General features: G+C 37.4%; 4 protein-coding genes and 1 non-coding gene across 10 annotated transcripts; 2 read left to right on the plus strand and 3 right to left on the minus strand.

The window, feature by feature from the left end:
• The first annotated feature begins 5,167 nt into the window (after nt 1-5,167).
• LOC114762789 (glucomannan 4-beta-mannosyltransferase 2) lies at nt 5,168-9,565 on the plus strand. Of its 2 annotated transcripts, XM_028952368.1 has the most exons (10): nt 5,185-5,259; nt 5,334-5,692; nt 5,878-5,976; nt 6,257-6,509; nt 7,646-7,756; nt 7,908-8,044; nt 8,144-8,257; nt 8,363-8,562; nt 8,657-8,881; nt 9,384-9,565. In XM_028952368.1, the coding sequence occupies exons 2-10, from the start codon at nt 5,363-5,365 to the stop codon at nt 9,535-9,537; spliced, it is 1,623 nt and encodes a 540-aa protein (XP_028808201.1). In that variant the 5' UTR covers nt 5,185-5,259; nt 5,334-5,362; the 3' UTR covers nt 9,538-9,565. The 2 variants fall into 2 exon arrangements, with proteins under 2 accessions (XP_028808200.1, XP_028808201.1); XM_028952367.1 differs by having other exon boundaries at nt 5,168-5,692.
• A 3,126-nt stretch (nt 9,566-12,691) lies between these two features.
• TRNAL-UAA (transfer RNA leucine (anticodon UAA)) lies at nt 12,692-12,774 on the minus strand. The gene has a single exon. It is a non-coding gene; the product is annotated as a tRNA-Leu (tRNA).
• An 80-nt stretch (nt 12,775-12,854) lies between these two features.
• LOC114762786 (splicing factor U2af small subunit B) lies at nt 12,855-15,893 on the plus strand. 5 transcript variants are annotated; one of them, XM_028952361.1, is made up of 7 exons: nt 12,855-13,184; nt 13,276-13,362; nt 13,485-13,566; nt 13,802-13,928; nt 14,034-14,486; nt 14,617-14,625; nt 15,549-15,893. In XM_028952361.1, the coding sequence occupies exons 1-5, from the start codon at nt 12,948-12,950 to the stop codon at nt 14,464-14,466; spliced, it is 966 nt and encodes a 321-aa protein (XP_028808194.1). In that variant the 5' UTR covers nt 12,855-12,947; the 3' UTR covers nt 14,467-14,486; nt 14,617-14,625; nt 15,549-15,893. The 5 variants fall into 5 exon arrangements, with proteins under 5 accessions (XP_028808194.1, XP_028808197.1, XP_028808193.1 ...); XM_028952364.1 differs by having other exon boundaries at nt 15,620-15,893; XM_028952360.1 differs by lacking the exon at nt 14,617-14,625.
• Nucleotides 15,894-17,746: 1,853 nt separating this feature from the next.
• LOC114762783 (histone deacetylase HDT1-like) lies at nt 17,747-22,152 on the minus strand. Its single transcript, XM_028952357.1, has 10 exons — nt 22,024-22,152; nt 21,340-21,413; nt 21,037-21,245; nt 20,829-20,851; nt 20,693-20,737; nt 20,411-20,592; nt 19,969-20,046; nt 19,802-19,892; nt 18,077-18,194; nt 17,747-17,985 (listed from the first exon to the last, which is right to left on the minus strand). The coding sequence occupies exons 1-10, from the start codon at nt 22,034-22,036 to the stop codon at nt 17,925-17,927; spliced, it is 894 nt and encodes a 297-aa protein (XP_028808190.1). The 5' UTR covers nt 22,037-22,152; the 3' UTR covers nt 17,747-17,924.
• A 1,736-nt stretch (nt 22,153-23,888) lies between these two features.
• Nucleotides 23,889-25,373, minus strand: LOC114762784 (uncharacterized protein At4g22758-like). Its single transcript, XM_028952358.1, has 2 exons — nt 24,691-25,373; nt 23,889-24,317 (listed from the first exon to the last, which is right to left on the minus strand). The coding sequence occupies exons 1-2, from the start codon at nt 25,088-25,090 to the stop codon at nt 24,115-24,117; spliced, it is 603 nt and encodes a 200-aa protein (XP_028808191.1). The 5' UTR covers nt 25,091-25,373; the 3' UTR covers nt 23,889-24,114.
• Between the last annotated feature and the right edge of the window lie 1,752 nt (nt 25,374-27,125).

Here is a 27,125-nt window from a genome sequence, read left to right on the forward strand (position 1 = left end):
GTCACATTTTGCCAAACTACCCCCATTTTCTTTTCTTCTTTTTTTCCTATTTTCCCTTTTAGGTATATCACAAATGACTTTTAAAAAAAAAAATTGAAACTACCTCTTATCTTTTAATATACTTATCTTTTAATATAAGAGTTAATACACTCATTTGAGTAGATTAAAAAAATTTGTTAACTTAGTTATTTGTAATAAATATGTTTTATATTTTCTAAAATATTTTTACTAACCATGTGTATTAGTTAGAACTACTATTTGATGAAACTTTTAACATATACAACTATTAAAATAACTACTTTAAAAAAATAAATAAATATAGGAGACAAAATAAATTAGGATTTTCTATTTAAGATCAAAACAAAAGTCAAATAAGATTTTATATTCAGAACCGGAGGTGGTATTAAAGATCATATGGTCAAAGGTTGTAGTATATTTACGTACTTTCTGCTCTAATTTATTCTACAAATATATCAAACTTTATCTACTGGCTATACGTTTGGTAATTACCGGAAAAACGAGACTGAGAAACTGGATGCCTCTGAATTCATTTAGGTCCCGTATGTGTGGTTTATTTATATTAGCAGAGGAGCATCTTGATTGTTTTTGTTCATTGAAAGTTGCACATAATAAAGTGTATTCAATACATTGTCCATTGAACATGAAGAGAGGCTTTCAATTTTTTGTTCATTAAGCAAATCAATCAGTAAATTGTTTTAATTGATTGTGTGAACGAGGAGTGTGCATGGGAACTAGGGAAAATGGCCGGGGAGAACCCGTGTATGTATTTTAGATGTTAAATTGCATAGTCAACTTATCAAATACAAATTTCATTATCACATGATATTCCAATTTAAACTTTTAAGTAATTATAGAACTAAAAAAACAACGTTACCTTATTAGAAAACCTCATAAATGTGTAACAAAATAAAATATAAAATGTCGTTATTAATTAAGGTATGGGTGGTTGGAAATGAACTCCCGTATATTCTTACATTAAACCTATTTCTTATTAAATTCAAAATTTTTATGACATAAATTCAAATTCTTAGTGGCAATTAATACCACAGATACATCCCACTCGCTTTCGTTGTGGTCAACGAACAAATCAATCAGCACGTATTCTCCAATCATCACTGCACACACAATACATGCATGAGAACATTTATTTTAGAAAATTACTACCTCCGGTCCTAATTATAAGAGCTAGTTGATTAATTTGAAAAAGTTAAGTAAAGAAGTCAAATTAGTTATTTGTCATAAATAGGTGCTGTCTTTTCTAAAATATCTTTGCTAATCAAATGTACTAGTTAGATATACTATTGTTAGAAGAACTATCTTGGAAAAAATATATAAATATTAGAGACAAAGTGGATTAGGGTCTTATATTTAAAATCAAAATAAAATTCAAACGAGATCCTATATTAAGGACCGAATGTAGTATATAAAAAGTAAAATTATTGTTTTCCCATGTAATATTCCCTTAATTTTTTCATTTAATAGTGCCTGGGCAACAATTTCGGATTAAACAATACTGGTCAACCACAAAGGCTTATTGACTAGCGAGGGCGGCCGGGAGAGGGAATGAATGCATGTTAACGTCGTACCAGAGCATCAATTGCAGATTAAAGAATAATTAAGGCTTTCATGCAAACAATGTCTTCTCTTTAAAAATGCAAAATAGGGGACCGGTGTAGGGCGATGAAGAGATCTTCTTAATAAAAACCACATCAACAGTCTTAATCATTATTGTTCAAATCAACCTTCTCGCTTACACATCCCTCTGCAAGCTCTGTGAGAAAAATACCAGTTTATAGTATTTTAAAAAAGTGATTTCAAAAAACAATTAGCACATTTCTTAAACACAGTACTCTTTCTCTCATAAATGCAGATCCTATTTTATAGTATTACATCTGATCTTTAATATAAGAGTTTTTTTTACTTCTATTTTAGTTCTAAATATAATAAACCAATATATTTTGTCTCTAATATTTATTTTTTTTATAAAGAAAGTCCTTGTAATAATGATCGTTTTAACCGATATATTTGATTAGCAATGATATTTTAGGAAAGACAACATCTATTTATTACAAATAACTGACTTAACTAGTTTCTTTAATCTACTCAAATTAGTCAACTAGCTTTTATTTTAAGAACTAGAGGTAGTATACATTATAATACAAAATAGGTCTTATATTTAGGACCAGATGAGTATTATTTTTTATCATTTACTACCTCTAATCCTTAATATGAAAACTAGTTTGACTTTTAATTTGGTTCTAAATATAAGATTTCAATATATTTTGTTCCTCATATTTATCTATTTTTTAAGGTAGTTATTATAATAGCTACACATCTTAAAAGGAAAAAGACAGAAAAATGCTACTTAAAGTTCATAATCCCCAAATGGTATGTTAAATTTCAGAAATCCCAAGAGACCAAATTGGGATTATTATGTGAAAGGAAAAGACCAAATTATCCTTGATTTTAAATATTTTTTAAAAAATATCACAGCCCCCATTGGCCGGCTAGTCACCGGAGCTCCGGAGGCAGCAGTCACTGGAGTTCCGTCAATCGGAAAAAATTTTTTTGAAAATTTTTACAACTTAAATATAACGGTTAACAACTTTTGTAATGCTATTAACAATTCCAGTATAGCAATTAACAACAGGTTTTCTGAGAAATTCAACAAACTCCGATGATCGAAAACAATTTTTTTGAAAATTTTTACAACTTCAATATAACCGTAAATAACTTTTGTAACCCTATTAACAACTTCAATATAACAATTAACAACAGGTTTTCTGGGAAATTCAACAAATTTCAACGACCGGAAACAATTTTTTTGAAAATTTTTACAACTTCAATATAACCGTTAACAACTTTTGTAACGCTATTAATAATTTTAGTATATCAGTTAACAATAGGTTTTTGAGTTTGTTAAAGGCATTACTGAAGTTATAAAAATGCCACTTTTTGAATTTTTCGAAAAACTTGTTGTTAACCGCTATACTGAAGTTGTTAATAGGGTTACAAAAATTGTTAACCGTTATACTGAAGTTGTAAAAATTTTCAAAAAAATTGTTTTCCTCCGCCGGAGCTCCTGCGACCAATTGTTGAATTTTTCAAAAAATGTGTTGTTAACTGATATAATAAAGTTGTTAATAACGTTACAAAAGTTGTCAACGGTTATATTGAAGTTGTAAAAATTTTCAAAAAAATTGTTTCCGGTCACCGGAATTTCCCAGAAAACCTGTTATTAATTGCTATACTGAAATTGTTAACAGGGTTACAAAAGTTGTTAACCATTATACTGAAGTTGTAAAAAAATTTTTAAAAAATTGTTTTCCTCCACCGGAGCTCCGGCGACCAATTGTTGAATTTTCTGAAAAATCTGTTGTTAACTGATATACTAAAGTTGTTAAGAGCGTTACAAAAGTTGTTAACGGTTATATTGAAGTTGTAAAAATTTTTTAAAAAATTGTTTCTGATCGCCGGAGTTTGTTGAATTTTTTAGAAAATCTATTGTTAATTGCTATATTGAAGTTGTTAATGGCGTTACAAAAGTTGTTAACGGTTATATTGAAGTTGTAAAAATTTTCAAAAAAATTGTTTCCCGTCGCCTGAGTTTGTTGAAATTTTCAGAAAATCTGTTATTAATTGCTATATTGAAGTTGTTGATAGCATTACAAAAGTTGTTAACCATTATATTGAAGTTGTAAAAATTTTCAAAAATTTTTTTTCCGACCGACGGAGCTCCGGTGACCAATTGTCGGATGGTCGCCGGAGCTCCGGTGACCGGCCGGCCAGTATGGGCTATGATATTTTAAAAATAATATTTAAAATGAAGGGCAATTTGGTATTTTCTTTTCATATAATAATCCCAAATTGAAAATTTTCAAATTTAACATACCATTTGGGGATTATAAAGTTTAAGTTGCATTTTTCTGTCTTTTTCCCATCTTAAATGTGTTATCAAATAAAAATTCTAATTAATTTAACATATTTAAATCAGTCAATTAGTTTCTACGTGAAGATAGTCCTCTCCCTTTCCCAGTGATTCCTCGGGTGCTTCTTATTGATCTCACCAATATACGGATTCTCTATAAATAGAAAGCACGTGCCTTTCAGCCTTTCCGTGGGGTGGTGTGGGGGAGAGAGACGACAAGCTCTCCCGAGTAATAAATGGAGCCAAAACACTAGGACTCGCACCAACCGTTTTCTAATAAATGACTACTAGTATTCATCACTTCTGATGCTTGGTCAGCCTGTTTTTACCTCATTCTCTTTCCCTCTCTCTTTTTTAACTTTTCACACTTCACAGGTTACGCTCCCATTCATGAGTTTTCTTGGGACAAAGCGGTTCACATAGTGACAAAATCTTCGGCTAGTGATGATAATTCTCATTTCTTAACTCTAGATATTTTATTCTCACTTTTTTAGATTTCAAGCCAAACAAAAAAAATATCAACATCCCGGATCATGTGATGCTCGAGATAAAAAGCCACTCAATCATTCACGCTGGGCCGTAGTGGCAAGCGGCAGCAGTTACGTAGTGAGGGGCCGTATCTTTTTTCAGACACCCAGGCCTCAAACACAATCAACATCATAATTACGGAAACTCTAATTTAATTCTCAAGATTTGGTACACGAATTTTTATTAATTATATAATATTCTCAGATTGCACTTTTACAATTTTTCCTTTTATGCTCAGTGCATCAGCTGAAAATTTTGAAGGTCCCCTAACCAGGTTACAATTTATTTATTTTTAATTTTTTTTGTTATACAAAGAGAAGTGGAATCCTTAGTTTTTACTCACACTTCCCATTACCCGCTGATTTTATTTAAATACAAGAAAATAATGTTCTTCTAACAAAAAAAAAGAATATTTTAAGACTAAAATATCCTATAAAAATGATAAATCATCTCTGCATGAAAAATCCAAAAAAAGAAAAGAAAAAAAAAAAAATGAAGTTTATATGAGAATTTCAAGACTTTTTTGACCTCAGAGTTTTAAGACTTGATTTATGCTGGGAAGTTGACCTTTAAGGGTATCTAAATGAAATTTTAATCTAATAAAAATGAAAAAAAAAAAGATATAAAAGACTTTATCACTAAAAATTGACTATAAATTAATCCCTACCCTCTCTATCTGCTGCCTCCTTCTCTCACTCCCCTACCTCTGTTATGCTCTGTCTCTGCTTCTCTCAGATAGAAAAGAGAGGGAAGCATTGTGTGGCGGTGGTAGTTGTAGTAAGGTACCTTTTCTTCTGAGAGAGGTGGCCTTCATCTTCTCCCTTCTGCAATTTCTTCCCTTTTGTTTTTGTCTCAGGTAGCACCGACCCCATTATCAAATCCAAAATGGTCGAAGCCGAACCCAAATTCTTCATGCCGGACTCAGTCCGCAGTGTCAGTTACGACATCGCCGGACAGATTAAGCTCATATGGGAAGTGGTCAAAACGCCATTGATTGTGCCACTTCTAAACCTTGGAGTCTACATTTGCTTGACAATGTCTCTTATGCTCTTCATTGAGAGGCTGTATATGGGAGTCGTCATCATCCTCGTCAAGCTCTTCTGGAAAAAACCAGAACAGCGCTACAGATACGAGCCAATCCAAGACGACGTTGAATTGGGGTCCTCCAATTTCCCCGTCGTTCTTGTCCAAATCCCAATGTTCAATGAAAGAGAGGTTAGAATTAATGGTATTCCATGTTTGTTAGTTTTCTTTTTCTTGTTTTGTTTCTGCGAAAGGAGAAAACTTTCGCCGCAACGAGAGCGGTTAGAATTAATGGCATATGCCATTGTTCAATGTTCAATGAGAAAGCTTTGAAATCTTGTTTTGTCGGCTTATGCATTGGGTGGTTCCTGGGTCAGGTTTACAAGGTCTCCATTGGAGCAGCTTGCGGACTTTCATGGCCTTCTGACCGCCTGGTGATCCAAGTCCTCGATGATTCTACTGACCCTGCTATCAAGGTACTTTAAATCCTTTAGAAAGAAAAGCGAATAATCCTTTAGTGTTGCGTCATGAATGTTTTGCCATTTCAAGTTACTGTTTCAAATCCCAAGACAACAAGAACAAAAAAGAGGGAGAGACGTTCTCCGATATGTTGAATGTGGTTTTGGAGCATTGTTGCAGTCTCAAGTATCATAATTTTTTATGCATGCAAATTCCCAAAACTGACAAACTCTGCGCATGGAATCTCTGCAATGTTTGTGGTTTGGATTTTGCTGAAAAATCAGTTTGGAATTACAGCAACTGGTGGAGCAAGAGTGCCTGAGATGGGCGAGCAAAGGAATAAACATAACGTATCAAATCAGAGAGAACAGAACGGGATACAAAGCCGGTGCGCTGAAAGAAGGGCTGAAGCGAAGCTACGTGAAACACTGCGAGTACGTGGCCATTTTCGACGCCGACTTCCGGCCGGAGCCGGACTTTCTCCGGCGAGCCATTCCCTTCTTGGATGGCAACCCCGACCTGGCTTTGGTTCAAGCACGCTGGAGATTCGGTAAGCTGAGCAAAGCCCAGTAAATCACCCCTTTTTTATCAACTCATAAACTTGTTGCTTCATTCGTCGAATTAACTGTGTCGGTGGCGATGGCATTTGGGATTTCGTCTTGTAAAACCGATTTCGGGTAATTTTTGTACTTAACTTTCTCTTCATTGTAACTTTTCCCCCCTTGTCAAGAGCCGATATGACTGCATGGAAGGTCCACGATAATGAAACCATCAATCACGGGTGGGGCCCACTGGTTAGCCCCCCATGAGTCCATGACCACCCCGATCGGGAAGCTTGTTTCCTTCGCAGCTCATGGGCTCCACAAGCAAAACGCTGCTGCATACTCGACTCGCTCTCTCTCTCTTTCACACACACGCGCACATATTTTTTTCCTTTTTTTTTTTTTTGGTTGAAGCGTATAGATATTTCCCACTAACAACTAACAAGTAACAATTACAAAGTGGGAACCCTCTCGCCTTTCACAGGGTGGGGCTTTGTACTTTGTCTCTTTATTTTTTTTGTCTCCACTCATAATTTAGATGCTAGCATTTATTTTGAAATGGATTTTCTCAAACAAACTTGGTGAAATGACTCGATTGTCCTTGTCAATGTCATCGTTGCCGTGGGTGAGATGGTCCCTTGGTCATACCCATCGTTGTTGTCGATTTGGCATAATCCTCGGACTTACGGGCAGAAATTGCGACGGTCGTTGCGGGGCAGTCGGGTCATTTCAATTCCGAGCGAAAGAGAAAGGGAGTGTGTGGGCCGCCCTATTTGTACGAACCAAACAGCTTTTGCAGCGACAATGCTATCGGGGCAAAATTGTCCTTTCATTTCTTATCCACAATTGCAAAGCCCCATTCCCGCGTGCTTTCAGAATTTGATAACATTGTGGGCTGGTCCATGTGCGCAACGGTGGACCTCACCCTTGTTTTGCCGACAATTCCCATTCAGCTCCATGATGACGTGTCATTTTACTGTTCTGAGTCACATGGGAACAAGATAGTAATTTGACTTCACATAGTCCTACTATTTATATGCTCCTTTTCTGCTCAAGTTTTTTCTTTTTTGCCTTCTCCATTTTTATAATTTTTGATAGTAACAAAAGGGGGCAAAAAGGTCATAAATGTGTGGTTTCTGAACAGTGAATGCGGATGAATGTGTATTAACAAGAATGCAAGAGATGTCTCTGGATTACCATTTCACAGTGGAGCAAGAAGTCGGGTCAGCTACTCATGCCTTCTTTGGTTTCAATGGTATTTCACTTCACTTGGCTTTCCCTCTTTTCATTAGTAGACATTTCTGTGACATCATTCATAACCATTTTTAATGTTTAGCTACTTTGCGTTGCATGCTTACGTCAAGGCCATTAATAAGACAATTCCTGTTCTGGAATTATAAATGCAGGCACCGCAGGTGTTTGGAGAATTGCTGCTATCAATGAAGCAGGAGGTTGGAAAGACAGAACAACTGTGGAAGACATGGATCTTGCTATTCGTGCTAGCCTTAGAGGTTGGAAGTTTCTATACCTTGGTGACCTTCAGGTATTTAACACATATTATATACACCTACAAACATATACGTATATATGTATAGTGATTGGTATATATTGATGGTTAATTTTGATTTTGGATCCTGTGTAGGCAAAAAGTGAGCTTCCCAGTACTTTAAGGGCCTTCCGTTTTCAGCAACATCGATGGTCTTGTGGTCCTGCTAATCTGTTCCGCAAAATGGTGATGGAGATTGTGAGGAACAAGGTTAGATTTCTCAGTAGCATGACATACTGTGGGGAGGCAAAATGGGGATTAAATTGAAGAAACTTGCTGATTTTCCTTTTTATGGTAAACAATTTAACTATGCAGAAAGTGAAGTTTTGGAAGAAGGTGTATGTGATATATAGCTTCTTCTTTGTACGTAAAATCATAGCCCATATGGTGACCTTCTTCTTCTATTGTGTGGTGCTTCCCCTCACAATTTTGGTCCCTGAGGTTCATGTTCCAATATGGGGAGCTGTTTACATTCCTTCCATCATCACCATCCTCAACTCAGTCGGAACTCCAAGGTCTCAATAATAACTTGCTGCAAATTATGTCTTAAGTTCAGCCCTTTTGTCTCAAGTTTCAACAACTAAATTATTGAATTGAATTCTCTGGCAGGTCTATTCACTTATTATTCTACTGGATCCTCTTTGAGAATGTCATGTCTCTGCATCGTACCAAGGCAACTTTTATAGGTCTGCTTGAGGCTGGAAGAGCTAATGAGTGGGTTGTCACTGCAAAACTTGGAGACTCCGTGAATAATAAGAACAAAGCAGATGCTGCTAAGAACAAGACAAATGTCACCAAACCCATTAAAAAACCTCGACTCAAATTTGCTGAAAGGTCAAGTTCTGCCATTTCTTCTCAACAACATGAATATTTTGGCCTTTTAGAGTTAGATTCTTTCTAATTTTGATCGCTATAGCTTAACAGTCTCATTTCAGTCATTTAGAAAGCATTAGTTTTTTCAATATTGCTCTTGTGTTGGTTTATCTGCTTAAGATGAATGCCAAAATTTAATGGGAAGCTGATTTGGTCCATAAGTATTTAATCATCAATGAAACAGTCAAAATAGCGTATTCTGCTGCTCGAAATAACCACACTACCTCACTATTTTAATTATAGATTATGAAGTGTTTTAGGCCAGATCAGTTTTATGTTAAGCTATTACATTTATTTTCATTAGTTATTTAAATAGGCTTACGTGAAAAAGATATTAAGGACGGATTATTCTTTTAAAGGATTATGATAGGATGTCTAATCATTAAGGGACCAAATAAGGAGATTGGAGATTGACATTTTTACTCACTCTAGGCTGACTGTGTATATTGCTTAACACGAACAGGTTTAATTTACTGGAGCTGGGGTTTGCAGCCTTCCTCTTCCTTTGTGGATGCTATGATTTTGTGCATGGGAAGAACAACTATTTTGTATACCTCTTCCTTCAGACCATAACCTTTTCCATCGTAGGATTTGGTTATGTTGGCACCATTGTGTGAAGCTCTTTATCAGAGTCACCAGAGAAAGTTTGTATCCTACATGTGATGAATCTACAAATTAAAATGCATATAGAGGTTATTTCTTTTAGAAACAAACATATGTACCAAACCATGAATTAATTTTTGGCAGGAAAAGTTCTTCCCCATAGTCACAAGATATCAGAGCCAATAAGATTTTCAGAAATCACAGGCAAATACAGCTGTTAGTGTTTACCAAAAGCATTACATAGACCTGAGGCAAGAAAGGCGACCTTTCAGGAAGTGCTTCATTAGAATTTATAGTTAATTAGATATTGTTCTGTGAGAATTTGTAGTTATTTAGTGACTCCTCTGTATCAGCATTGGTTTGGTCAGTTAGAGCCCATAGATCTATTGGATAAAGTAGGCGAACTTGAAGTTAATTATACCAAGCTTTGATTTGGTTGTCTATACCATTTGATTATTGTTATTACTTGTTGCAAAACCAATCACGCCTATCTAACAATAGCTGCATTATTGCATTGAGTAACTTACATTCCATATGCTAAGGTAACACCATTGCAGTTTAATTCTCATGTAAAAAGTTACAAGTTTTGCTTTTTATATTTCATGAATTATAGTATTCAGGAATGTTAAACAAATGGAACATTTTAAAAAACTCATTTATGAGATGTCAAGAAACTAAACGCGATGTATATTAAATAATCGAAAGCATAGGATCTCATACAATGAGCTGCATAATGCACATATGTAAATATAAAATTGTTATTGAAAATTTTTTAAATACTAAAAAACACTTAATTAGATACATTTAATGTGATTTTGTACATATGTATATTATTTTATTTTTGCAGAGTTTTAGAACCTAATTGAAGATTAATGATGAAGATCAATTGGGCCAAGAGTGAACTCTCATAATTAAATTTTATTAGTCAAATTTTTTTCTTCATAAAACGTTTTTATAAACATTAAACTATTGGGCTAAGTGGGACTATTTAAATACCCTTATCTTTTTTTCCATATTCATTTTTTCTCCCTTCACAGTGGGGTTGAAAAGTAATAATTTTGAGTTTCTTATTCTACGAAGCTTTTGAATGAAAAGTTCATATGCTCTACTGTGATTCTAAACAAAAAATTTTAGGTTGAAGCACATTTTGTCCTTCAAATACTGTCTTCCTAAACACACCCAAAGAAAATTTTAGGCAAGAATAATAAATGGTACTCCCTCCGTTCCTTATTATAAGAGACACTTGATGCTTATGCCATATTCCTATATATAAGAGACACTTACAAGTTGTCTCTACTTTTTTGTGTTGATTTACTATTTTACCCATATTTATTATCTCCAACTCACACTCTCTCTCCCTCCCACTTCTCTTTCTTTAATAATTTAATTGTTCTCTCTCATGCTCTCTCTCCTTATTAATGAGGGTATTTTTGGAAAAAAATTATACTTTTTATACATTAATTGTTCTTAACTAACTTTAACTGTTTTTTTGATCAACGTTCTTCGGTTATTTGTCTCTTATAATAAGGAACGGAGGGAGTAGCATTGAAAAAAAAAGTTCATTTACGACGTAAGCCAGTTTAGTAACAACGTCAACCCAAACTAGACTTTTATGCCAATCCACACAAAAAGCTACGTTTTATAGTGGAGAAGTTAATTTAGAACTTAGTAATGTGGCTCCAAACACGCCTTATGATGATTTTTTAAACTGAAGAAAAGGAAAACTGTGTCCTAGGTCCTTATGGTTTCAGTCAAACTTGGTCAAGGTCCCTAAAGTTTATTTTTTTGAGTATGGGTCCTCGTAATTTAAAACCGTTAAGCTTTAACTCCTCCTATTAATTAACCGAGCTGACATGGCTTAACAATATGAGTTGTCATTTTTTTGTCCAATGCCTAAGCTTTTCTTTTTTCAAAAAAAAAAAGAAGAGAAAATGGTGCCTCTTCATGATTTGGGAATGGGAGAAGGCATTAGAAGCAGCTAGAAATCACGGAATGTTCAGATTGTCTTCTTCTCACCTTCGTTCTAGATCTGAACAAACTCAGATCTTACTATCGGAACCCACACCGACCTCCCTAATCCACTCATTGAACTCAGTAGGCTCTTAACTTCTCACCAACATTGGTGAGCATATGATGAAGTTCAAAGACACAGATGAAGTCAGTAGACTCTATCAAGATCCTTGAAAGCATTGCGAAGTTGGCAATTGAAGAGCTTAGATTTTATGTGCTTGGCCATGACCCATGAGATCGAGAAAGCGAAAGAAGACAAAGTGGGGCAGTGAGATTCTCTTGGACGTCAATGGCTTTAAGTTGGGCTTACGTTGGATTGCCACTGAGAGAACGCCTGAGGATTCTAAGCTATCGGTGTCGAATATAGCGAAAACTTTATGGAAGAAACTTAGTTGTTGCTCAAATCCTTACCCATTTTATGTATTTCTTCTTCCCTGTAAGATGGCCTCCCAGTCCAGTCCCCAATCCCTTCATATATGTTCAACAATTAGTGGAACGAAACCAGATAAAAACAAGATCTGAACTTGGACTATTAGAGGTTGATAATCTTGCGAAGAGAGCTCTTAATAAAACCTCAGGATTCTACTTGGCACTTTCTCCCATCTCTGGACGTTAACTTGCCAGAAACTATGAACCCAGACTTTTTTTTTTTTTAATCTAGTCTTTCCTTTGTATCAGAATACAAGATTGATATGAAGGTATTAAAAAAATTGCATCTATTATTTCATTGATTGCCAATCAGTTTTCAATTTTTTTAATTAAAAAAATGCTCTCAGATGGTGTGTGTTTTGTTAAATGCCAAGTGGCTGTGAAAAAAAATTGTAATCCCATGAACCCATCTGCCAACTAATCATTTTTCATCTTATTAAGCCATTTCAGCACCGTTAATTGATAGAAGGACTTGAAACTTAACAGATTTCAATTTTAAGGACTCACATCCTAAACAATAAACTATAGGACCCTGACCAAGTTTGACTGAAACTAGAAGGACCCAGAAGATAGTTTTCCCTTAAAAAAGTACTGATAGTCTTTCAAATCAGCGAGATGAGGGCCCAAACATGCTCAGCTTAACCTTCCAACTCAACGCCAAAGTCGGTTGGGCCCCTCATGAAATGAAATTCGAGTCCAAAGCATAAAAGCATTAAAATGACAAAGTCATGCTGGCTGTGGGGTTCGAACCCACGCGCACTTATGTGCAGAAGATCTTAAGTCTTCCCCCTTAACCTCTCGGGCAAACCAGCTGGCCGATCGAGGGGTCTAGCTTTTAAATAAAATGATAGTAAATAATTCTTAGAACTATCTAGAACTCGAAGGAAGCTTTCATAAAGCAACAAGGAAACCGAGCAGAACAGGCCTCCTCGCGCATCCTCTGCAATTTGGTTCTGCCTCTTGAAACGAAGAGCTAGGGTTTCCAATGGCGGAGCACTTGGCATCCATATTTGGCACCGAGAAAGACAGGGTGAATTGCCCTTTTTATTTCAAGATCGGAGCTTGCAGGCATGGAGATCGATGCTCGAGACTCCACACCAAGCCCAGCATAAGCCCCACTCTGTTGCTCTCCAATATGTACCAGCGTCCCGATATGATCACCCCTGGCGTCGACGCCCAGGGTCAACCAATCGACCCCCGCAAGATTCAGGACCATTTCGAGGTTCCTTCCTCGCCCCTTTTTTCTGTGTTCTCAAGTCGATATTACAAAATTTTGATTAGACGTTATATTTACATAACTCTTGTAAATGTAGGAATTCTATGAAGATTTATTCGAGGAACTAAGCAAATATGGAGATATTGAAAGCCTCAATGTTTGTGATAACCTCGCCGACCATATGGTAGGACTTTTTCACTTTTAACGATCCCCTTTCCAAATATAATAGAGGAGGAAGAAGAAGAAGATATGTTGTGCCAGGTCAACTGATCTCCAGAGACTAAGTGCCTCAATGTATCTTTGCAGGTGGGCAATGTGTACGTTCAGTTTAGAGAGGAAGAGCATGCTGCAAATGCGCTTAAGCACTTAACTGGAAGATTCTATGCTGGTCAGTTATCTTATTTCCGTTTTTATATCTCTTTTCCTAAGCTCTGTTTTTCTTTCCACATATTTGATTATTTGGTAGTCTAATTTTGATGTATACCAAAATGTAATTATCTTCAAATAGCGGTTACTAGGGTATATGTGCTTTTGAATGTGATATCAAATTACGTTCCGTTAGCTGCGGAATAGTCAGGTGAAGTAAAATTTCTACCCTTTTGAGCATCAATCTTTGTGTGCAGGCCGGCCAATTATTGTTGACTTTTCTCCTGTAACGGACTTTCGTGAGGCCACCTGCCGGCAGTATGAGGAGAATACCTGCAACCGTGGTGGCTATTGCAACTTCATGCACTTGAAAAGAATTAGCAGGTGAGAATCTCCTCTGATTTTCCTGTTACGGGCAATACCACCACACTTTTCTTTGTGGTATTCAACTTATAATCCCATTTTCTTTTGTAAATTTGTTATCTGCAGGGAGTTGAGGCACCAATTGTTTGGGAGGTACCTCAGAAGGCACAGTAGAAGCAGAAGCAGGAGTCCTTACAGGCATCGAAGCCATGAGGAACGATCGCATCATAGTCATAGCAGAAGGCATGATGACAGAGACTATTATCACGAAAGTCGAAGCAGGAAACACAGGAGTGTAAGCCCTAGGCATCGGAGGGGACGAAGTCGCAGTCGAAGTCCTAGAGGGAGGAAGAACCGCAGTCCTGAAAGAGAAGGCAGTGAGGAGAGACGTGCCAGAATTGAGCAATGGAACAGGGAGAAGGAAGAGCAAGAACATGCAACGAAGGTTAATGCTGAGGAGAACAACAACAGCAGCTTCAATCACTCTGGCCCCCTGCAAAATGGTAATGAGTATAAACAGCGGCGGCAACCTCCTCAAGAGGCAGGATATGGATACTGATTTATATTTGTGCTATCCTGGTTTGTGTTCTCTCTTTATTCTTCCCAAGTTGTTTTATGTTATCGATATTCCTATAGCCTTAGAAGAAAGTTTACTTTCAGTGTGGACTGTCCTCAAAATAAAGCTTATTAGCCATTTTCCACTGTGCAGGTGGTGCAGGTGAACAGTTCTGTGATATGGAATGTCTTGCGTCATTTCTTTTTAAATCCTAGCCTAGGGGGTTTTCTTTTTTCTGTGTTTTTGCATGGTGGTGCAGGTGAACAGTTTTGTGATATGGAATGTCTTACGTCATTTCTTCTTAAATCCTAGCCTAGGGGGGTTTTCTTTTTTCTGTGTTTTTGCATGAATCATGCATGACTAGTTTCCCAAAATATTTCAAGATTTTGGGTCTTTTTTGGGCATGGGTCATCAAAGCTGGCTGTATTGTCTTCCTTAGCAGGCCAATATATGTGCTGGAAAGCATCAGAAACATTGAGCCCTCCCATATTCCGACTCTATAATGTGATCATAAAGTCATGGGGGAAAAGACTTCTATTGTTTCTCCCATCTGCTCTTATAAAATTTCAAACCCCATCGCCATGATTGAGCGAAAACATACCAGCAATTTTGTTTCTAACAATTATCATTCCTTCATGCCATTCTTACGAAATTTTTCAATGCCATGTTTGCTGCCTCTTTTTTCCATGCCCTTCGCCCACTGTGCAGTGATCTTAGAGCATCCCGGTTTTATGCTTAAAAACATTGGTTTGTTCTTGACGAAGTAGATTGTTGCGAGCACCGATGATCTTATTGTTCTCAAAGCAACTTTTACATTTAGTCCATTTAGTGCGAAAGTTAGGGCTGCATGTGATTTACTACTAGTCTACTACACCATGCATGGATGAAACTCTGATTTATTTACTCGATGCATGCATGCAATGTTTTACAGTCAGGGCCACTGATGAAGACTGTTGAACGGCCAAATTTCGATGATTCTGTATGGGGTTCTGATTTACATGAGATCTGTTTTACCCGTAATTTTTTTCAATGGAAAAAAAATGAAATAGCCATGTTATCTTACGTTATGTTATTGAGTTTTGCAGGTTCAGGTATCCCTGCTTCTGAGGACCGAGGCATTGATTTAATTGCAGTTTACCATGAAATTTGTGTACAGGTTTTCGGGAGCACTCTGGCGGCACATGATTTAACGGAATCTTTCAGGTTATTAATATGGGGATGTCTTCAACCGCATTTCCTACCGCAAAGAACCATGTTAGGATGTAACGGAGTCGGTGGCGCTATCTGCTACAGCATATGGCATTTCTTATTATAGGCTTAAGTAGAACTGATGTTTCTGTCTGTAGAAGGGATGAGGACATTGGCTTTTGAACACAGGAACACTCGTTGGTACAAGTTGTTATTTTAGAATGCTGGTTTGTGCATTTTGAGTTGGCCGGCTTTTTTTTTTTCTTTTTTCTTTTTTCTTTCCCAAAAAAGAAATGCACATGTGCCCGCAAAAGGCTCGATTTATGGGGTACTTGCTCTGTGCACCAGAAAAACTTTTTTTTTGGGGGTGGGGGGGGGGGTTGTAGTAGCCACGAGCCGACCTGGTGGCTTTTTGAAGGATTCATGGAAGTTTAGCATTTATTCTAATGCTTGCGAGGCTTGGAATTTCCGCTAGGGATTTTCCATTCTAGTTTAATATTACTGTATCTGGTCCGTGGCGTAACACCCCAAAACCCCTTTAAAATCTTTTCATGGGATATCATTCAAGCTTGATGCACAGTACGGCACTCCTATGAAATCTTTTCAGGGCTACAAGGTTCAAATCTCTCAAAATTCAGCATTTGTTTTTAACATTACTTCGAGTTTGAGATAAAATCACTTTTTTTTGTTTGAGCCTGACTATTAATGCACTTGTTCAAGTGTTTGCTGATCTAAAATGTATGGAAGTATTTGGATGGAAATTAAATTATGATTTTAAAAATATTTTTGTAGTTTACGAAATAGGCATGTGGAGGAATTTGTTTTGTTTTGTGAAAAAATACTTTTAAGAAGTGTTTTTGGCAGTGACCAAACATCCCCGTAATTTACTTTCCGGGTAATTGAATGTCTTTTTACTAAAACGATGTTCATCAAATTTGGATCACATTTGGAATTCTCGAGAGGGTAGAGAAAATTTGAGATTAGCGCCTTACATTTGAGGCTGCGTGTAGTTTCATAATATAAACTATTTTAGAAGAATCATAGGGTGGTCAAGTACCAGTAGGTATCGGGCCAAAAAAAAAAAAAACCAATAGGTCTCCTAAAAATGAATTATCAATAATTTCTTTAAAGAATAAGTGAGAATATATGAACAGAATTAGGTGTAATTTTTTTCGTTTTCGTTAATATTAGAGGAAAATTTATAAACTATCACGTATTAAAATAAATTTTATAGATGTTGGTGGAGAAATGTGTGACTTATGCTAAATATATTTTGTACGAGTTTTTTCAGAACGACCTATTAGTAATAACTCAATTTAAAAAAATATTTGTAATATTAACTTCTTTTTTAAAAACTAATTCAGTCAGACAAATATAATATGGTAAACCAAATATATTAATATCCCAAGATACTCAGCCTCAATTTACTTTCTTCAGTTTCAGTTTATGGACAGAATGAAACAAGACCGTTCTTCCCCGACTGATTACAAGGGTTTCCATTGTGAAAATAAAGCCAAAATTCTTGTAAATATCAGCGTTAAAATTTGGCAGTAAAATTCTATAATTTTTTCCCCACCCCCAATCGCATTTTCCTCTTAATTTCACTCCACCCAGCGTGACTTTATTTCAGTAGTTATTTTAAAATCCTTCCACCAATTCAACGCGGCCCAAAGGCAAACATGGTTTTTTGAGGTAGGGTCCAAATATCCTAATTACGATTGGTTCTGTTGTTCCCGTCTGATTTTTTTTTTTTTTAAACACTGAATTGTGATTACAAAAGATTCTATTAAGATTTCGAGAAATTGAGGCGTTCATTTACCATTGACATTAAATTATGCAGTTAGGCATTCATGTTATGACGATTGAAGAACATGAAAAGTTTAAAACTGAAGTTCCCTAGAAGCTTCATTTGCCCTTCAATCACCTATAGGTGTTTAGCAATCTTTAAAAGTACTTTTCAAAAGCACTTTTTCACAAAACGAAACAAACTCTTCCACATATTTACTTCGTAAACCCTAAAAGCACTTTTAAAACCATGGTTTAGTTTCTATCCAAACACCCTCTAATCGTATTACTAATTCAAATTCAAGTTCTATAAACATAAATATTTAGGTGCTCAATAATGTCAACCAACAGTCAAACAAGTTTAGAAACCTCATACGTACCAATGCCAATGCTTACTATGAGACCAAAATAGCAAGGATAATAACCTAATTCCTCACCGCACTCATGGTAACACCTAATTCCTAGCTTACAGCTGATAATACTTAGCATCACTGACCCCCATGCTTAGCCTTTGAATGTTGTTGCAAACCCCCTTCTGAGTTAAAAGTCCTACATAACAAATAACAAAAGAAAAAAGAGCAAACCATTAGGCAAACTCCAACAACACTATAATTCTGAGTTGTTGAGGTCGAACACATACTTGCTACAGGATTTGCAGGTGAACTGTCCGCCGGATTTGGGAGTTTGGTCGCTTTTAGGAGTCTTTCCATCCTTCTTCAGTGGATAAGGAGTTGCTACATGGCCGCCTTTCTTACCATCTACAACACAAACTCAGATATTAACTATCAACATATATGCATATTCAACACAGATACAAACAAGCTATCAAGACTACTTATGATGTAACAAAATAATGCTTCACCAATTTAGACCAGGATATCGGCATGAGCTTTGATAATTTCAAGGCATAGGGGGGAAAAAAACCTAAAAACAGACATATAAGGAGATGGGGTGGGTTCCCAACCTAAGCCAATTTCCATCTCTCTCCAGTCTCCACCACCACTGCCAACACCAAAAGGTGATGGAGGGGATGTATGGAATTTCCATCTTTAATAAAATTCCACTCCATCTTTGAACCCATATAAAAGCCTTTCATTCCATGTCACCCGGCAATATTCTATTAATAACCACTCTACTCCAATGCAAGACACCAAAACCTAAACTAAAGGGATAAAGAGAGGAGCTAGAACAAATATTTACATCTTTAACATCTTAAGCAGACAGCACTTCCTGCCACTACCAGTCAGTCAATTTAAATGCTTTTCAACTTGATAGGGACGTGAGGTGCTACCCAAGGCACCTTAATAAAAACTCGAATCTTATTTTTCACCCTTTCAACCATTTTTAAGGCACTGCATTGGAAGTTGAAACTAGTGATAATCAAGTTGATGACTGCTGAGTCAATGAAGATGTGCAGAGAGAAGTTATTAAAAATATTAAAGTATTTTTTCTTTTGGTAAAAAAAAAGTTTGGGGAAGGAGGAAGCAGGAAGGTTTGAGCAAATAGAGACTTCATACTGAAAGCATACTCAAAATATGAGCCCACCGAATTTCAGATGCAATGGAAACTTGCAATAACTGAAAATAGGGGGGGGGGGAAAAAATCTAAAAGAACATCTGCTTCTGTTTCTGCGTGGTTCAGTATTAGCCCTAAATCTCTACAGAGGTGTATCTACTTTGTTATTCCCAAAAAAAAAACAAGAAGAAGAAGAAGAAGAAAAAACAACTCTTAAAAGAACAAATTATTCAACTTATTTATGCATAAAAATTATCATCTGTAATTTAGTGCCGCCAGATCCTTTTAAGGACAAACTCAGATCTCTCTGAATAATTATGACATTTTATCTGAAATTTCACTTTCCAACAAGCTTTATCAGTTAATGAATGTTGACTACATATGACAATGTTTGAATTTCCATATTCTCTATTTGTATATCGTTTTATTGCTACAGTTGAGAGATACTTCTCACCTAAAGGAGCTACATAGGACTAGTGTCATAAGGGAGTCTTTCGCCTTTGACTACTCTACTCGCCTCACCTTCTAGAAACTTGCAAGTCAACCCAAACCAAAGACCGCCAGAGTTCAAAGAACTTGAGCTGTGTTAGTACAAACTCAATGCATACATCAAACTTATCTGACATTTACAGGACCGAGCACTAGAGGAAAAAAGTTAAATATTCACAAACCAAAGAAATATAACCAGAAGTACACACACATCCAACCAAGATAACCTCAATGACTCTCCTAATGTGATCAGATTCAAACATAAATCCAACCCAGATAGCCTCCATGACTCTCCTTGTTGGTAATGACCTACCTCAGCTTCGAAGTTCCTAAATATCTATGCATACTAAGAAAGCCTTACCAGTCTTTTGAGGGGTAGCAGCTTTTGCTTTCTTCGCAGGAACAGGAGTTTTCAGCGCAGATTCATTAGGTCTCTTCTTGGCATGATCGACCTTCAAGAAAAATTACTAAGGTCATGAATTGCAGACCAACTAACCAACAAAGATAATACCAACGCACGGCCCTTACCTTCTTAGGAGGGGTTTCATCATCATCTTCATCACTCTCACTCTCGTCACTACCATCAACATCACCACCCAAAATATCCTACAACAACATTACACAGACACGTTATATGCATGTTGTATGTGAATAAACCCTTCGTTTTTTTTTCTTTTCTTTTTTTCTTTTTTTTTTGGGTTGTTCTTTTGGAGGGGGGGGGCGTATGGCATGAAAAGCCAAACTTTGTAGTCTTTGAACCTCAAAGAACAAGTTTAACCGTAACTAGAGTAAAACTCCCAAAAGCACTTTCTGAAAACTATTGTTTCACCAGTTTCTGAATATGGGGCAGATGAAATACACCCCTAAAGCCTACCAAGTCAAACTGCCTTCAACCTTTGCAAAGGATTACATCCATAAGAATAATCTACATTTACAGTGAAGTATGAAAATATCACAACCACTAAAGTACCTCATCAGAACTGTCATCTTCATCATCTTCGTCATCTTCATCATCATCCTCTTCATCATCTGATTCATCTTCATCTTTCTTTGGATCCACAACCTTGACTTGCTTTTTTGAATCGGCAGGCTTAACATCATTACTTTTAGATGCAGCAGCCTTTGCTACTTCAGGCTTTATATCAAGTTTTGCTAAATAAAAACAATTATTAATCAGCCAAATAACCTACACGAATCTTGTTCAAGCAACACATTTGCCAACAAGAATTTAAGATTCAAGAAGCAATAATACCATTCTCTCTGGTCATCACTGGGTTACCCACATCATCTTCACTGTCTGGTCATGTGACACAAAACGCAAGAGTAAACAACTATCATATTCCAAGACCAAACAAAAAAAAAACAAAGAAATAAGTTTTAAGCCTCACCAGTCAGTTCCTCATCCATCTCCGTGCTACCGGAAATCAATCAAATGTTAAGGAAATATTAAAGTTGAAGAACATGTTAAGCATTGCGCAATTATGATTCATTAAATCAGCTTGCTTTAATATCAGCATAAAATCGCCATCACTACCGGAGGAAAATCCTAACGACAAAAATTAGTTGGCAACTAGTTGATACAACTACAAAGGATATCCTGGTAATTCGGCTTTGTAACCACAGAAATAAACACTTCCATTTTTCCAATTGTGAGAGAGCTCAAACTTTTTCTCTAGAACCAAATCAAAAGATAGTTGAGGGAATTTCTCTGGGGAAAGGGTTCCTAAAACAAGCTTCTGGTCATCAAACTTCAGATAAATGATCACAGGTTCACTTGATTTATTCTTTGCCTCACCAAGAGCAGCCTGCAAAGAGATAGATTAGAGATTTTGCATCGATAGTAAAAACATGAAATTAGTAAATGTGGCAAACAGAATAGCAAGCAATAAAAATTCTCACCTGAGACAGGTGTATGCATTTACCAAACTCATCTGGGTCTACTTCAACAGGTGTCCCACCCTTGACCTCAACGCCTATTGCCAAAATTAAAAAAAAAAAAAAGGAATATTGTATTAGCTAACATTGCAGTTACCAAACAATGTTGACACTGGAAGGGAACCTCTATTTCTTTCCTCATTACACATTCGAACACAGAACCTAATCCATTAAGCAAAATTCATTTAGTGACACTTCCACTTCACTCTCCATAAAACATAGCCCAAGGGAAACACTAACCACAACGTCGGGGAGACAAAGCTTATCAAGGAAAAGTGTCAACCACCCACAGCATTCGTACTCAAATTACTGGTAAAATGAATATTCCGAATAAAATCGGAAAGAATACACCAAACGAACAAACCCAGAGAAGAAACCACATTTTCGACAAAAAAAAAACGATGAAGTGAATAGATGATCACGCAAGTCGACAGAACAATGGGTCGAGAGGGGTATGATACTATACGTCGGGCAACGCAAGAGCAGAAGAATCCCGGTTCGCTCCAAGGATAATCAGTAATGAATTTATAAGAGACAAGAATAAATAATCAGATAGAGGATGAAACATTAAAAATGGGACAAGGAATACTAGAACATTTTCACGCAAACATTTCCGAGAAAATAAGCGAGGATGAAGGTGAATCTCACCCCAGAACTCCATTGCAGTAAAAAGGAAATGATTCGAGGACGAATAGGGTTTTCGGACCGAACCTGGCAAAGTGCAAATACACGATTGCAAACAGCTGATTCAGGCTTTTATAATTGTATTGCCGCCTTCTAGGGTTTTTTGTACTTACATGCACACACACCAGCAATTTTTTTTTAATAAAAAAAGGTTTGGGAAAGGGCTCAAAACGTAAAGTCATAAGAAGGATTAGAGATGGAAATTTTTATGTGTTTGTAATTATTTTATTTATTAGAATATTATAATATATAATTCTTCATGAATTGTGTAGTTTATAGTGTGTGCGTGTGATGTAAGTAAAATCATATAATTATCCATAAAGATTATGTTTTGTATGTTTTAATAAAAAGAATCATTGTATGTTATTAATTCAAGGATCCTATTAATTTATATAAAAATTTTTTGGGTACAAACTTTTTTTGGTTTACAATCACCATTTTTTTTTGTTGCCCACCCAGTTCATCGGAGCTTTGCTCCGACTACATCTAGATCCAACCCGCGTCGCGCACCTGATTGTGGTGGCTGAGTCTCCCAACAGGAATTTCTGCATATACTAAGGCTCGAATTCAAGACCTCGCTTAAGCGGTACCAAGCTGTTTTCCACTTGGACCAACCTCCGTTGGTTACAACCACCATATTCTTTCTGCCTGTTTGGGTTTGGATTCCTCTTGAGCTTCCAAAGAACACGAGATTGGGCCTTCCTCGTCTTTACGTGAGGCCTTCTGTGAGGGGAACAACAAAAGTAGACCCAAAAAAAAAATGTTGCATACAAATTTTTGAGCAATCTTTCATATTTTGTTCGTTGTTTCCTCATCACTGTCCGCCCCGGGCCCCATCGCCCTCATCGCCCAGGATTCCTCGTGGCAAGAACAGAAACCAATGTAGACAGCAGAGAATGAAGAAAGCTCTTGAACGGAACTCCATGAGCTTGGTATCCATATAAACTTTTCTTGCTAGCTATGTTTGACACGTGAAATTTTAGCAGGTTATTAGAAAATACTGAAAATTAATGAAACTGACTTTCACGCATTCACCACAGAATAATTGAAAAAAGCAGAAATTTTTTAAGTAATAGTATTGTTTTGTAGGTATGAAATGGTGGGCGAGAGGGATAAGCTTCTGGACGGTGCTGGGCTTGGGGCTGATACTTGGACCGAGGGACGCTGACAAGGAGGAATGCAATAATTCGAGGCGAAGACAGTGCCAAGTTTAATGAGCTGAGCTCAGAGCCTGGGACCACCTTTTGGATCGTCCACAATATTCATGTTTCTGGAAATCTCCACGTTTATTTTTTCAATAAAAATTGCCACTGGCACTCCAAGAAAATTTGCAATTTATCAGACTGAGAACCGTTTTCGTTTTGGTAAAAGGAAGAGATGGGGTCTGAATTACACAGCATCAAAACGAACTGTGTCCCTCAAAAGAATAGCAGAACTAACTGGGAAACAAAGGCAATATGTTTAATGGGATATGAGATATTGTATGATCAAGGCAATAGGTTTCACGGGGAGATCAGACTTTGTACTCTCGGTTTTCATCCCAGAAGAAGAGAAAAGAAAAATCAGACTGGGCTGATGATTTGACGAAATGAAGGGCCATATGGTCTCTTTGGCTCCTTTCTCCCATTGGCATTTGGCACTGAGTTACAGAGGTGTGAAAGATGAAAGATAAAGGGCACCATATACATCCGCGTGGAATTTGGTGAAAAAGCGAAGCGATGTTTCCCGCATAACTTCCCCGTCTGATTGCGCGGCACAACCACAACGTCATTTTCTAATTAAACACCTTTTAATTCCCCGTCTGATTGCGTGATTCAAACTCGCAGTAATAAAAGGGAAGGCAAAGACTCATCAAGTTGCATGAACTGTAATCAAATTTCTTGACAAGGACGAATGGACATATTAGAAACAGAGGGACGAACAAATATTAAATCACGTGCAGGGTAATTGCTCCCTGCATTTTCCCAACAGCTTCATATGGGACCTATATGTACAGAACAATTGTCGCTGACCAGAACAGAGGTTGCTGGCCAGTTGAAACGAACCCAATTCATCTCACAGCATGAAATCCAAGAACTTGAGCCAGGCGAACCCACTCTTGCCTACTTTCTCCGCCTGCTTCGAACACCGTCCTACCGCCGTCGTCATGCTTCCGCCTTCCCCGGCGCCTCCCTCCGCCGTCTCCGACTTCTGCTTTCTCGGGCACAGCAAAAAATTCCTTGACCCGAGCTCCATCACCTTCTCCTCTCTGTCCACGCCTGCACCCACACGCCATATCAGAACCATAATTAAATCGCCTCATATCCCCTCATCTCAAATTTTAATTTCACACGAAAAGATGCACAAATCCGAAAACCTTTAATTTACATGCACGCCAGCGATGATTTTTAGTTTTAAAAATAATAAATTATTAATTTCTAAAAAAGTAAAAAAAGGATTCATATACATCAAAATATTTCAAGTACGTTAAAAAGTAAACTAAGACGACAGATAGTATTGAAGAAATTTAAATACGTCCCCTTTTCTCTTTTAAGCATGAGAATTCTTCAGTATGAGACTCTGAATTAATGAAACCATATGAAATAACGCTTAAAAACCCAATGAGAGAGAGATTCTTATCGCGAGACTCACTTTCTAAGCTGAACTGCGAATAATGGAGGTCAAAGGCGGAGGGGTCGGTGGAGGGCAAGATCGGCCGGCGACCTTCTTTCAGGTACTGTCGGACCGACGCCGCCACCAAATCACCCACTTTAGAATCTGGCGTCATCACGACCTTAACCGGTCCCAGGCTGCCTAGAAAAGTCACGTGAAGCAGCAGCTTCGGCGGTTGCCGGGGCAGTCCTGCATCCGGGGGCGATCCGGGGAGCCTTCTATGTGAGATGAGGTCCGGTACAGTCTTTGGTCGGCGAAGTTGAGAGGACATCGCCGCGGTCGCCTCGCTGTGGCCGTGAAACGAAGACGATTTGTCACCTAACGTTCCTCTCCGGTGACTCTCAATCTGGCCGGTGCGGTTGTTTTTGGAGGTAGGCATTGGAAGTAATTAAACGGTGACCAAGAAAAAGAGGCTAGGTTGATGAGAGTAGAGAGAGAAACTGCGAGGTGTGATTGGGTCACCTCAATCGGCGGTAACGAACAAATCGAAGCCGCGGGAAGCCGACTTGTGAAGAAGAGCTTCGGCTCTGAATATGACGGCGACCGGAAGCTATCATAACCAGAAGGCAACAAGCGTAATCAGTGGCAGGACGAAGGAAGAAGAATGGTGGGTGTGATTGTTTCTGTGGGGGTAGATTTGCAGGTGCAGTGCCGATGTGTTGTGGGTGTGAAGTTGAGGATGAGTTTTATAAGGTCGAAGCGGGGCGGATTAGTGTGTAAGGAAGAAGCCTATTAAAGAGCGACGCGTGTTTAGAGAGAGCCGGTGGAACCTGGTGTACTTAATAACCGCCGCGAGGCGCTCGCCTCCTCCCCAATCATCAGTAATCAACAACTTTTTACTTGGTTTTTTTGGCCAAAAAAATGACCTTTTTGTTTCGGGTCAAAATATAGAGTAATTCTATTCCCCAAAATCGCTGGGAAAAAAAATCTATTTCCCAAAAAAAAATTAATTGAGTAATTAATAATTATAAACTTGTCATTTAAATAAATAATAAACAATGACTCTTGTTAATTAATTATTTTTAGATAGCATCGCACGGGTCACGTACCGCAGTTTTTTTTTAGGAGATGCCATAATCCATGAAATTTGAATAATCGATCCACTTTCTACCCCAAAAAAATCCATCCACTTAATCAGTAATTAATAACTAATAATATTTGCTGTTGTTGAAGGAAGGGCGATATTCAATTTCTTTATCTTATTTAAGAACACACGCCCATAAAATTTCAGTCAGTTTCGATCCAGACGAATTACCAGAGGTGTGAAAGAACTGTGCATCTAATATTCCATTTTAAATAATAAACATGGAAGGACGCCAAATCATCTAACCAGGATTAATTTGAATATACGTGTGATATAGTAAAAGTTATGAAGAATAGGCTTATCCTGAGAATATAATGGAAAGCAACGAAAGGGATGGGGAAGAAAAATAATTGGGGGGGGGGGGGTTATGGCAGTGGGTGTTTGGGAAATGGAAAGTCACAGACAGGAGAGGAAGAGACAAAACTGGGGGAAGGAGGGGGAGGGTAAGAGGATAAGTAAGGGTCTCTGTTTAAGTTGGAAGTATGCGTGAGAGAATGATGTAATGGAGAGCCTAAATTATTGGCTGCGTTTCAGCCAAATTATGATTATTACTGCGCCCATCACAAACAGGGATGCTATTTTAGCCCTATATATCAGTGTTCCTGATTCCTGACCGCCCCCCAATCAAGTTCGTCTCATCATCATCGTCAGAAAATGACGCTATTTTAAGGACACAAGCATTCTAACAATGACCCATCTACAGGATATGGTCCTAAAAACATTCTATAAAAGGGGAGGGTGATCTTAATTGCCAAGTATATCATTATGGGTCGGTGATTAATAAAGTACATGCGATTAAGTAACAATATGTTGGATTAATTGTTAGGAATATGACCGGGGAGGGGGGGGGTTTAATTTGGGAGGTAGCAGGGAAGGCTTCAACTGCAGAGTGGGCTCTGGCTCAGTCCAAACGGGTACTCTGTTTTTGCCATTTTCCCGTCTTCTCTTTTTCATCATTGCTTTCATGTGTCCCCCTCGTTCTTAGGATGACGCCAACTTGATCGGCCTCCCTCCCTGCCCTACCCCTTCATCTTTTCTTATTTCCACTTCCCATTTCTACATGTTTACCCTTCTTTTTTTTTTTTTTTTTGCTTTTAAACTATGCATGCATGTAGTTAAAGCACTTCTCAAATTATAAATTTTGTGGGGTTGGGGATCCCACACAGCTTTGCTACTTGTTTATGTGGGGATCATGCCCAATACATATATCACTCCCGCCTGTTTTATTTATAACACCATATTGATCACCACTAGTTTTTAACATATACTTGCTCCTGTCCTTGTTACAGAGCGTCTTTAAGAAGAATTTTAATAAAACACTTGTAAATCA

Source organism: Neltuma alba, unplaced genomic scaffold (assembly GCF_004799145.2).
Source record: "Neltuma alba isolate B1F8T4 unplaced genomic scaffold, ASM479914v2 tig00011242_pilon, whole genome shotgun sequence".
Taxonomy (NCBI): Eukaryota; Viridiplantae; Streptophyta; class Magnoliopsida; order Fabales; family Fabaceae; genus Neltuma; species Neltuma alba.